Source organism: Sander vitreus, chromosome 11 (assembly GCF_031162955.1).
Source record: "Sander vitreus isolate 19-12246 chromosome 11, sanVit1, whole genome shotgun sequence".
Classification (NCBI taxonomy): Eukaryota; Metazoa; Chordata; class Actinopteri; order Perciformes; family Percidae; genus Sander; species Sander vitreus.
Window position 1 is genome coordinate 21,563,295 of NC_135865.1, and position 12,873 is coordinate 21,576,167.

A 12,873-nucleotide genomic window follows, 5' to 3' on the forward strand; every position below is an offset into this window, starting at 1 on the left:
ACAATTGCTGATTCATCTCTTTTTTTTATCCATCATGTCCAACGGCACCATGCACCTCAAAGAGAAAGACAGATTACTACAAAAGGCATGCGAGAAAGGGACTTTTCACATTACACAGCCTATTCAAGTAAATGTTTCTTCTTTTACAGAACACAAAAAAGTGAACAGAAAAGCATGAAACATGAAATTGAGGAAGAAAAACAACAAAAAAAACATCAGCAGGATGCATCACCAAAACTGATATTATTATTCTTTGGTGTTCCTGTAATTCCAGTACAACATTGATACCAGTAAATAAATTACAATGTACAAAACAACATTTTTTTTGTAATTAAAACTACACAACATTCACAAGCATCAGTACAATTACATATATACAAATCCTACAGGGCCAAAGCCTGTCAGTGTAGACATTTAGGGTCTCAAGGGACTTTACTCTTTAACGAGCATAACACTTGTGTATTTTGCATAAAATATAGTCTTAAATAGTTCTTAAATATTACAAAATTCATCCAAACACATGTATTGTATAAATCTGAAAAGGTAAATGAGAACCCTTAAGACACTAAGATGTTTGCCTCCTCTTTTCCTTATTGGTTTATCAAAGTTTGTACCACATCTTATAAAGAAATCACATGAAATAAAAAAGCCTCATATTCTAGATTCTGTCCATACACATTTGTTGCCATTTGTGGGGTTACAAGCAGTACCATTCCTTTTCCTTAAATGTCTGGAATATGACAGTGATTGATAGCAGGCGAGTTATTAAACTGCAAGGGGGTGATGGGAGGTCACATAAAAGATGTCATTTCAGCACACCAGTTGAGTCTTAAGCCATGCAGTTAATTAAACCCTGCATATTTCTTTTTCATTTTTTTTTTGTTGGTTTTTGGTGGGGGGGGATTTTGAGAAAGTTCTATTCAAAATGTAGCTCACTTTAGAATGGTCCTTTCAAGTAAGAAGCAAGGGGTTTTTAACACTTAATTTCAATTCTAATGTCGGTGTCAAATGTTTTATTTTGACAGTTTTGATCTGCATTTTAAGAAAGGTCATGGGTCACCTTGAGAGAAATTCCTCCTCAGGTAGTTAAGCAGGCACTGCATCCACGAATAATAGTGAATTATCTGCATTGAGCACAGTCGTTATAATAATACTACAGTGAAAATAACTGATCAATATCCCAAGGATGGATCTACACACACGTTAACGGGTCGACTAGATGACAAGTTGAACAGTCAGTGGTTGTAAACGGGGCGTCAGAGCATTGTCCTCGGGTCTGAATTTCTGAAAGAGTCCTCGTCTGAATCTGACGTTGGCACATCGCTGGAGGGGGTGTGGAGGTGGTTGGGTCCTCCGCTCCCCTGGCACACGTACCACTCGTTGAGGTTGGTGACCTGAGGGGAGAGGTTCGCGGAGCGGTTCCTGTGCGGCTCGGAGTTGGGTGAAAGAGGGTCTCCGAGTGGATTTGTGGAGGAAATGTAGCTGACGTTGGTGGAAGGGGGCGGCGGTGACTTGCAGTGCACTTTCATGTGCTTCCGCAGCGAGCTCGGGTGTGTGTAGGATTTGTCACAGCCGCGGACTTTGCAGTAGTAAGGCTTGTCGCTGGTGTGGACGTGAGAGTGCTTCTTCCGGTCGCTGCTGTTGGCGAATTTTCTGTCACAGCCGTCAAACTCGCACTTGAAAGGTTTCTCACCTGGGATAAACGAGAAACAGATGCAGTCAGTGTCATGTGCAAGCATGCCTTCAAAAACTGCCATGGAAAAGTCTCCATGAACGGTGTTTACATTTTACACACATCACAAGGCTAGAGCTGAACATTATTTCCCCATAGATTCTAGCAGCCTGTACTTCTCCACTGGGGCTTCGTCTTCACTAGAGCTTATCCACTAAACATACTACAGTCACTACTACACACCCACTTGTTCAGAGTATTTTCCTGTGTTAACACGTGTAACATGCCTTTAGGCCTTCAGGTTACATGTATGTGTGGTATGTGAGGAGGTGTGGGGGTGCCTCAGGAGCCCACCAGGTGCCGTTTATGTACCGTAGTGTCAGTCACTCTTAAATGAGAAACATACAGTTTTAATGATAGCCTGCATAGTGCATATATGTAACATTGTGGGTTGGAGGTCAGTGTTGGAAATGATGAGCAATAAGAAGGTGTAACTTGGACTTGCCTGATGACTTATATTTTTGTATGACTTGTTTATTTCCCTGGGTATTTAGCATCATTCTATAAGGTGTAGAGGCTTGTCGATGCTGGTGGCATAAGGGCAACATGAATCTATCTCTTAGCCAAAACACGACCCTCAGTCTGTGTCATGACGTGAGATTTTAACGTTGTGGAAAGTTGGCCTGCTAACACTCACTGTCTTGAACTTTCAGCACGGTGCAACTCTGACCAACAATTTAACACGACGCAGTTGTTTTGGTTGGGCAGTATATCCGGATAGATTTTCTTTCTCGACAGATAGTGCAGAGGTTATATACGTGCTCCTATAGCTACTCCTGGTGGTTAACAGTAACTCGAATAAATAAATATGGCACGTTAGGATATCGTGTACCATGTACATCACTCGTCGATATATAGCTTTTGCGTAAACGTCCTACGCCTGAGGATAATTACATTTGCGCGTGTTCTAGCGCTTTCCTGCATGTCGGCTACGTAAGCACGTTTTACAAATCATATGCCCTAATCCTCTCACGCCTACTACAGGCGTCTCTGCGAGTACAAACGTTTATATTTAAGAAAGGAAATGAAACACTCACTGTGCCAATGCGTCACTGAATGCAACTTTCTTTGCTCGCTTGTGTGCGCAATTACGCACGGTCGCACTGCCCGTGAATAACAACACAAGGTCTCCTCGCATAAATTCTTGATCTCCGATCAAGTGCTATTTTTCAGATTACACAATTAGAAGTACTGACCTGTGTGAGTCCTCTTGTGAATCTTTAAATTCTCCGATCGAGCGAAGACTTTTCCACAACCCGGGAAAGGACACGGGAAGGGCTTTTCTCCCGTATGAACTCGGATGTGATTTATCAGTTTGTACTTCGCTTTGAAAGCCTTTCCTTCCCGTGGACATTCCTCCCAAAAACAGACGTGGGAGCTCTGCTCCGGTCCCCCGACATGCTCCACCGTGACGTGGTTGACCAGTTCGTGCATGGTGCTGTAAGTTTTAGAGCAGGGCTTTTTTTGACTTTGCTCCTGGTCAATCCATTTGCAGATTAGCTCTTGCTTTATGGGCTGCCGCATGTATCTTAAAAACGCCCCCGCCGCTCCGTGAGGAGCAGAAGCGATGTTCACATTGAGGTTCATGGAGTTGTAGCTGTGGAGAGAAGAGGGTCCATAGTGCTCTGGCCTGTGCCCGAAGTGCTCTGGCCTGCCGTAGATGTCCCCCGGTATACCCAGGCGCATCTGCCCATTGAGGGCATGGTGGTGGGCACCTGGGGACGCCTGGTCGTGAAGTCCAGTAAAAAGTGAATGGGCCCCACTTTCCGCGTGCCCATAAGCACCTGTTGGCGAGATGAACATGCCATGGTGATGAGGGGAGGAGGCGGAACTATGCTGGTCGCCAAGTGCATGCATAGCAGAGGCTGAGAGTTCTCTCCTGAGGATGAAGTCCCTGCTGCTTGAGTAGCCTGAGTGGGGGTGAGCCACGGGGAAACCAACTGTGGTCTGAGCAGAAGTGAAAGATGCCGCGGTCTGGGCTTCGTGGTGGCTCTGAATGTGCTGAGATGGGCTAAGTTTGAGAGCATTTGTCTGTGCCATGTGCTCTGGTCCAAATGGAGTGAGTGCCACTCCGGGGTCGTTGCCCAGCTCCCCAGGGTGGAGGTGGGCATGGTGCGAGAGAGGGTGATGCCCCCCTAGCCCCGGGAAGCCTGTCATATTCTGATGAGGAAGGGGTTGAGTCGCTGCCAAATCCGCTAATCTTATCGCCGGATTCCTCTTGCTTAAAGGGGGTTCCATAACTACACTGACAAGTCCATCCGCACTCACCGCAATTGCTTTTCACCACACCACGCTCTCTAAAACATTAAGAAAATATGTATATAAGGGGTCTATAAGTTCTTTTGTCCGGCTTCTAACTCTGCTTGCTCCTTTTCCCACTCTGTCCTCAAGCGATTGGCAGAACATACAACAGTTGGAGGACACAGTGGGGAATACAGTTTAGAAATGGCACTGCGGGTATTGGACGGATTTCGGTGACTGGCAGTTAGGAGAACGAAGCGATTGGCTGTCGTTCAGCGCAGGGGCTCAGCAGGGTTCCGCCCCCTCACTCTCTTTATCGCTGTTGACTCCAAAAAGTTGTACTCACAAAGTTACCAGCAGATCTGTTTGTGCGGCTTTCTGTTTACTGGTCCTGGCGCATTTGGATGACCGAAATGCCAGTTTGTATGACAAATACAGCCTAGTTTATCCCTGGGAAAGTGTCTTACTATCGATTTGATGTCGCCATTGAGAAAAAGAGAGAGAGAAAAAAAGCCCGCTGGTGAATGGATGGATGTGGCCAGTGTAATGTGTCAAGAGGACAACAGTGATAGCCTAACGTTTATTTATTTGGAATATACAATGGCAAGGGCACACCTGTGGAAAGGCATTGCATTGCTAAACCATTTTACTGAGAAATAAAATACCGTAAAATGGTGATTAGATAGGTAACATAAAACATCAGAGAAATAGGTTTCAGTCTGCTTTTTTGATGTTTTCGGTGTTGTTTATTTTAACCCTTTTCTCCCTCTCGCAGTTATTATATCAACATGATTCATTTTCTTCTTATGTTGATATAAATAACATGACTGCTACACTTACATTTAGAAGCTTTACATTTAATTTTGGGAAATGTTGAGAAAACCAATAAAAAATTATTTAATTCTTATTTATTCTTTGACATTTTTCATAATGCCTCAATAAATAAATAAAACAACTAAATGAATGTATCTTGGCTTGAATGTATTACAACTTAAGGCTGGCAGCACCTGTAAAAGGTGTCAGGTATTTTCTATTCTCAACACGTGAGCTAACCATTATTTAACACGTTTTTATAATGTCGGTTATAATTTAAGGTTGGCAGACATTTGTAACGCTGTATATAAGTTCAGTATGAAGGATCACTCCGTTTGAATGGTCCCTGTTGACAGCAGGACGTGTATGTGTCATTGATATGTCTTCATTCACACACCTTTCCAATCGATTTATGAAAGCTGGCCTCAAAATATAAATCATCATCCAATCAAAGTGTTTGTAACTTGAACAGGAGCTGGCCATAAACATGTAAAAACGTACAGTATATTAATGAACACCACATTTCCCCACTCATGACCATGTTCTATAGGCTAATTGATTTCCACCGTGTTAGAGAGGGAAGGGTTTACATGTTATGGGCCTGTTGCACGTGCTCCTCTGTTGAAACTGATTTATGAACTTGATAATCAGCAACTGAATAGAGGTTTTCTACAATTGATATATAACGTGTTGTAGTCTTGCAACTGTTGGTTGTTCTTCCTGCTCCTCTAGCAGTTTATTGTTTATTAACAGCTGCTCATTTTTCTTTTCATTTTCACAAGGAATTTGTATCTGTATTTTTTTTAATCATAATTTAAAAGTCACTACAATTCACCTATAACCACATGTGTGTGAATCGTTGTCTCGGGGATTTAGTTAAATAAATAAAATATGCCCAGCTCCAATGAGAGCGTCTGGAAACCCATAAAACACAGAAGAGCAGTGGGTGCACTGTTTATGATTTGTTTAAGGGCCACTATTTCATACACATTAAATTAAACACCACATTAAATGGGACCTAATCCACACAAAATGAACAAGAATTATAATTTTGCCAAATAAGTAGTAATAAAGGCGTTCAACTGTGACAATTTGTGAATATCCTTCATGTGCAATTTTTGAAATACAGCTGCCGAGTTTTCCACAGTCATCATATCCTGCCATGTCAAAATAATGGAAATTGGTCCATATTACACTTAATATTAAATTATCTAAATTAATACAGGAAAAGTCGAGTGTGAACTTGTTGAAGGAATGGGTTAATTTAGTATTGACGTATAGCTTCCAAATTCCAAAAGCTGTCGATGCCTCAGACGGAAGAGGGGGACATCTTTAAAGCGCTCTCTCTCTCTCTCTCTCTCTCTCTCTCTCTCTCTCTCTCTCTCTCTCTCTCTCTCTCTCTCTTTAAAACAAAGACGCTTTGTCATAAACAGGGTTATTTTACCAAAAGGAGTCAAGAGGGCAACATACGTGGTCTTAACGGGTCATAGGTCAAACATCCATGAAACACAAGGTCACAGAAGCCACACAAGTAACCTTCCAGTGTGTCAACATATTGATATTGTCAGATAACAGAGGAAAAAATACGCCTTTGGCCCACATTATAAGGCAGAGCGCCCTTATGTGATCGAGACTACTGACTGTATTGATTATAGCTTTGCGTCATACTTACAGAAACCTCAGATCACATTTTGAGTTATATTTCATGTGATTTATATTTTAAATCTGGGGGCCATGTCTCAATGTGTATTGCTGATCCTAAAACCTGTTAAAATACTGGCCTTTGGGGGATTTTCAATAGGCTAGACCACCTTTCTTCTCCAAGCAGAAGGGAAAACCCTCAGCCATGTGCCTATCTACCCGGTAGATTTTTTCTTTTCTTTCGCTTTTCTCCCTATCTGGGGAAGGTTTTGTGGTTTTGCAGAGAAATAAAAAACTTCTTATAATGGTCGGCAGACGTGACTTTGAACTTGGATCAGCTCCTGCGTTTCCTGTGGTGCGGGTTGAAATAGACTTAGAAGAATGGCACACAACGCTCAGCCTGTCCCACTACGAGCTAAGAGACACACACACACACACACACACACACACACACACACACACACACACACACACACACACACACACACACACACACACACACACACACACACACAATTTCAAAAAGTTTTTAAACGTTTCCCTCGCCTTGACCATTATCGGTCGCTTATGGACAGCTGAGGCAGACAGAGAAATGTGTTGTGTAATGGAACGGGAGAGCTTGTGGGATTTTAATTTGGTGAAAATGTAAGTAAACTTCCTTTGACTTGTACGTGAATGAGCAGCTGTGGTGCAGGGCCTGTATATCCCCAGTTGAACGCAGATTCAGTGCATGCTTGTAAATGGAAAGTTGCCAGTAAATGAAGCAAATCCTCTTTTTTTACTGCCTGTATGGGAACCGAAAAGGAAATTACATTAAGAAAAAAAAAAGTGGTTAATAAATTAAATATGGTGTAAGAAGCAGTGGCTGCATGGCTGCAGACTATATGACATAGTTTTTTAGGCTAAAACCAAACGGTACACAGACCCATGCTCATAGAGAACACCATAACATCTTAATTCAATATCAACTGAAAAACTTGTATTACTCTAAATTCGTTATTGTGAGTTCAGGAAAAGCTCGACCTTACAGGTCACTAATGGTTAACTTGGATCTAACCGCAGTTCACCACCACACCATGTAACTTAATTGCTGTGGTGAATGTGAGAACCACCGAGGAAACAGAACCAGCAACATATGGATCCATTAAAAGAACCAACAACAAGCACTGGCGGTTGCCAGTGTGAGCACTGGAGCACCACTAAGGCCCAGTTGTGGTTCTACAACCAGTGAAAAACCACTGGACTCCATATGGAGCCACACATGCTTTCTCAGCTGTGGAGAATTAAGAGGCGAGCGATTCGTCAGATTTGAGTGATTCTATACAACGTATCTTAACTCAACTTAATGACAGATTTATACCATAACAGCATTTAAGTTGTATATGTGAATGTTTGCATGTATGTTTAAATATAGAATTTATTATAATTTGGTCTCATACTGGTGTTACAGCAGTAGGCTACTTGAGTCAATTTAAACACCAAAAACTGTTCTGCAGTAGTAGGCTATATTACGTTTACTGTTGTTGTTTTTTTGCCAAAGAGACTTAATGCACCCTCAGTATTTTAGCAGACTTTGGAGATCATTAAAAATAATTTCATAATATTCAAACCATATATGCTTTATAGAAGTAAAAAGGCCTGGAAAACGTTTTACACTCTTCCCCCTTCTGCAGTCATACTGACGTGCGTACTGAACATTTTGCGCTATTATTGTATTTTATTTATTTATTTATTTTAAGATATTGTGGGTAAATGATATCCATATATTTAATAACAATGCTCTATGTGGACTGACATAGGAGTGTGATCATTTTGTACTTTAGAAATGTAAAATACACAGAGCTGTTGCTTTATATTTAGATTACCGAATTCCCTGCACCACTGATTAACTTTCTTTTCCCCGATCTAAATATTTGTATAGTTCTATTGTTTCTCAACAAATGGCACCTTTTTATCTATTTGCATACTACACCTTGGCATCTACGGAATATAAACAACAAAAACATATCTCTCTCTTGTCGTGATCCTTTCGCTTGTATATACCCCCCAAATCTTCTCCTGAAAGTAGGCGGTAATTATTAGTGGAAAATGGCGTTGCACTATTAAGTCGCCAGAGCGCTACCTGCTATTGGAGGGGCACCTGGGATTGATGAGGCGCAGTGGCCAATGAGACGGCGAGGAATGAATGAACGGGTTCCAGTTAAAGGGGGCGGAAGAAGAGGTTGAGCCAGTCCACGGAGAAACAGGGACCCTCCGCGATAAACACAGGCGAGCCAGAGACATAAATACATACCCAATCGGCACAGCGATTTTTGAGATGATCCAGCTACTCTCGGTCTGTGCACGCAGAGGACACCTAGTAAGATAATTATTTAATTCTTCGAGTGCATTTTAACGCAGCCGACTGTCGCAGTCAAGAGAAGAGGACACGAGGAAACTCTTCACTTCATTGCATTTGGATTTTTGAGGCACAAGTTAACTAGAAGTAAAATCAGTGTTCGATAAGCCGAGCTGATTTTTTTTCCCTCATGAGCGGAGCAGCGTTTTGAATCACGCCTGATATGGTGTTTCCAAGGTTGGAAGTTGAATTGTTGCTTACCAGCATAAACATTTGATTTTGTTGTTTAACTTATTCCCTGTAGCCCTGCGCTGATTTAAACAAAAATAAACAAAGAAACAAAGAAATCGCTTTCTGAAATAATGTTGCTGGATGCTGGTCACCAGTTCCCCGGACTGGGAGTGGGGTCATTTGCCAGGCATCACTCAGCGAGCGAGATGCAGGAGAGAGACTTGAGTTTGGCACAAAATAGCTTTGTAGACTCCGCACACATGGGTGCGTTTAAGCTGAACCATGATCTCTCTCCGGGACAGAGCTCTGCCTTCACCAGCCAGGCGCCGGGCTACCCCGCTGCGGCTCTGGGAGCTCACGCCGCCCATGTCTCGTCGTATGCAAGCTCTCCTTTCAACTCAACCAGGGACTTTCTCTTTCGTAGTCGTGGCTTCGGAGAATCCTCTCCGGCTAGCAGCCAACACACTATTTTTGGCCCCACGGCGGGATCCCTTCATCACTCCCACACAGACACTCAAGGCCACATTCTGTTCCCAGGGATCCACGACCAACATGGGTCCCACGGTTCCCCGAATGTCCTCAACGGGCAAATGAGGCTCGGACTACCCGGAGAAGTTTTCGGACGCTCCGACCAGTACCACCAGGTTTCCAGCCCGAGGACCGACCCGTACTCTGCCGCGCAGCTCCACAACCAGTACGGCTCCATGAATATGAACATGGGGATGAACATGGCAGCCCACCATCACCCCGGTGCCTTTTTCCGCTACATGAGGCAGCAGTGCATCAAGCAGGAGCTCATCTGCAAGTGGATCGACCCCGAGCAGCTCAGCAACCCAAAAAAGTGTTGCAACAAAACTTTTAGCACCATGCACGAGTTGGTCACGCACGTCTCGGTGGAGCATGTCGGTGGACCGGAGCAGACCAACCACGTCTGTTTCTGGGAGGATTGCGCCCGGGAGAGCAAACCGTTCAAGGCGAAATACAAACTGGTGAACCACATTCGGGTGCACACCGGGGAAAAGCCTTTTCCGTGTCCCTTCCCCGGCTGCGGAAAGGTCTTCGCACGGTCGGAAAACTTGAAGATACACAAGAGAACACACACAGGTAATTATCACTGTGAAGGCCTTTTTTTAATTGATTTTATTTTAATAATAAGATGTGTGTTATTGTTGTTAATAACCCGGCATGTGCGTTTATTTCGCTATTGTAAACATGTGCTTGCCCACTAGAAAACACGAATTAAGATCAAATTATTGGTGGCTATTTTAGGCTGCTAAAGTAGATAGTATTTGTAGATACAGTCAAAGTAGATTTAGGACCACATCCAGGAGAGAGCAAATCCGTTTAGAATAGCGAAATAATGTCTTTATTATACGGCTACACCAAGCACAATTTTTTTTGTACAATTTTTCTCGCGTAAAACATTTTCCAAATGTGTAGACAGCAATTTAACAGGCTCTGTCGATGTTTTATTGTTAGGAGTAAACTTTAAAAATGGGTCAAAGGGGACAGGGGGAGCGCGTTGCGTGCAGACAGGCTGGTGTAGTAAATCATATCAATTGGTTTAGTGTAGCTTGTTGTCAATGCTGCGCTTTTATAGCTCGCAGGATCCCCCCTTTTCATATAGATTTTTCATACTTTGTCCTTAGAGATATTATTCCCACTTATTTTCTAATCGATGTGTAATTTCTGTTTGTTTAGGAGTTCTGTGTTGTGGTGTAGGTTAAGTCGAGGACAGCACCAGTAGTTTAATGCCTTTTCTCATGCGTCCCTTTGATAGGAGCTAAGGTGCTAGACAGGGCCATTACCAGCCCTTCACATTTGGACTTATTTTCTTGGGAAATACATTATGGTGCCGTGCCATGAAATTGGTCAGGTGCTAATTAGATTTTTATTGTCTCCCAGCAAATGGTACGCCTTCTGTAGGCCTACTGAGGACGGCCTTATCCCCCTCTCCCACCCCCTCCACATCACTATGCGCATTATTCATTAACTCCCCCATCTCGTTTTAACATAAGCTTTAAACTTTGAATATCACGGTTGGGATTGCGCTTTAAGTTGTTTTAAAATGTGTTATTGATTGCTGTGATTTTAAGGGAACACATTCATACTGTAAACACAATTTCTGCATTTTAATTTTATTTTACGCATCCAATGAGCTGCACAGCTCCTTGTTGTTATACACTCAGCCCGAGGCATTGCTCTGTAAATATATATACTGTATATATGTAGCATATATATGTGACCACTTTATTCTTTTTTGTTTCCTGCAGGAGAGAAGCCGTTCCAGTGTGAGTTTGAGGGCTGCGACAGAAGGTTTGCAAACAGCAGCGACCGAAAGAAACACATGCACGTTCACACGTCGGACAAGCCTTATCTCTGCAAAATGTGTGACAAGTCCTACACACATCCCAGCTCCCTACGAAAACACATGAAGGTAAATACGTGTGTCAGGAAATGTGTGCTGATTAGTTAAATGTGTGTGTCAGGCCTCTGTAATGTTTATTATTAACACATATGATTGTGTTTTATGTTGTGCATCATTCATTTCCATTTCAATTCAAAGGGTTTTCTTTATTGCTTCATTGCAAGTACTGATGTGTCTTATTTTCTCCAGGTCCATGAAGCCTCTCCACCAGCATCAGACTCATCACCAGCAGCCAGCTCTGGTTATGAATCCTCCACACCTCCAGGCCTGGTGTCTCCCACCACCGAGACCCAAAGCAACACCACCCTGTCCCCAGCCTCAGCTGTGCACAACACCACCAGCCACAGTGGCCTATCCTCCAATTTCAGTGAATGGTATGTTTAGGACTAAGCTGAAATGAAGCAACACACACTCATTTCATAGCACTGGACCATTCAGCAGGAGATTGGGACACGTGCACACAAGAGGCACACAAATATTTGTTTATTTTTATTATTTTTGATTCGCCAGGGAATATGACGATTACCACAGAGGAAATTATGTATAATAGTCGCGGTGTGTTTCATATTGTAAATAATTACTAAAAGCCCACTTTCCCATTGGTTGTGATAGTTTGTCAGTCTTTGGTGTATAGATGTTCCTTCAATGGTAGCTATTTCTCTAACTGGACTTTTAGTGCACATATTACGATAAAATTGTACTATACTGTTGAATATTGTGATCCTAAGGCAAATTGATTGTACTATACTACACATCTATAAACTGGAAAGAGTGCCAAAGTTAACATTTAACTCAAACAGACCACAATATTATGCTTGTGAATGTATATTTTAGTTTGCTGGGCTTAACTTGTGATGTTTTGTGCTTTGCAAGTTTGAATTGTGAAATACTATCTGGAAGATTGTGAGGAAAATAAACGTTGTGCCGTTCGATTTTCTGTAAACCCTTCCTTTTGTAAATATCAACTGCCATATTTATCCATTTGTAATTAAATTATGGTATTTACTTGCTACAGATGAAACAGTATTTATAAAGAATGTTTCTTTACTATAAATATGTACAATTACGAGCTAAACCTGGGCAGTTGTTTCGTTATGTGCTTTTGTTCAAAGTTTTAAGAGGTGTTTTCTTCCTTATTGTGATAAGAATTTTACTGCATACAAATATAATAAAAGGTGTTGCAAGTGCTAAATATTTCCTTTTTCATGCTTTCTGTTTTGTTGGCTGCTGGTGCAGTTTAGTGAGTTATATTGTTTTATTGTATTGTATTATTAATGAAATTCTTCTTCGTGCCCTCAAAGCTTTGCAAAGCATGCTTACAGGCCCTAAACAATGTGCCTGTTGTGGTGCTAAAATAAACAGGAGATTTGGGAATCTAAGTCAACTGTGTACACAGTCAGAATTTTCTTAAAGAGAAATTATACCTATAACAAGGAAGTGCATTCTAGT

The 12,873-nt window shown here is 42.1% G+C and overlaps 2 protein-coding genes across 2 annotated transcripts; one reads left to right on the forward strand and one right to left on the reverse strand.

Moving 5' to 3' along the window:
• Positions 1-584: 584 nt before the first annotated feature.
• zic5 (Zic family zinc finger 5) lies at positions 585-4,115 on the reverse strand. The gene is made up of 2 exons (XM_078262839.1): positions 2,929-4,115; positions 585-1,693 (listed from the first exon to the last, which is right to left on the reverse strand). The coding sequence occupies exons 1-2, from the start codon at positions 3,968-3,970 to the stop codon at positions 1,257-1,259; spliced, it is 1,479 nt and encodes a 492-aa protein (XP_078118965.1). The 5' UTR covers positions 3,971-4,115; the 3' UTR covers positions 585-1,256.
• A 4,977-nt stretch (positions 4,116-9,092) lies between these two features.
• zic2a (zic family member 2 (odd-paired homolog, Drosophila), a) lies at positions 9,093-12,037 on the forward strand. Its single transcript, XM_078262840.1, has 3 exons — positions 9,093-10,100; positions 11,270-11,433; positions 11,614-12,037. Exons 1-3 carry the CDS (start codon positions 9,128-9,130, stop codon positions 11,806-11,808), a joined length of 1,332 nt encoding a protein of 443 aa, XP_078118966.1. The 5' UTR covers positions 9,093-9,127; the 3' UTR covers positions 11,809-12,037.
• The last annotated feature ends 836 nt before the right edge of the window (positions 12,038-12,873 follow it).

Excerpts from the sequence above, each read along its gene's own strand:
- zic2a (XM_078262840.1), top strand. The coding sequence starts at position 9,128 with ATGTTGCTGGATGCTGGTCACCAGTTCCCCGGACTGGGAGTGGGGTCA. Across the intron at positions 10,101-11,269 it reads ACACAAGAGAACACACACAG|GAGAGAAGCCGTTCCAGTGT; the intron begins GTAATTATCACT and ends TGTTTCCTGCAG. Across the intron at positions 11,434-11,613 it reads CCCTACGAAAACACATGAAG|GTCCATGAAGCCTCTCCACC; the intron begins GTAAATACGTGT and ends TATTTTCTCCAG.
- zic5 (XM_078262839.1), bottom strand. The coding sequence starts at position 3,970 with ATGGAACCCCCTTTAAGCAAGAGGAATCCGGCGATAAGATTAGCGGAT. Across the intron at positions 1,694-2,928 it reads TCACAAGAGGACTCACACAG|GTGAGAAACCTTTCAAGTGC; the intron begins GTCAGTACTTCT and ends CGTTTATCCCAG.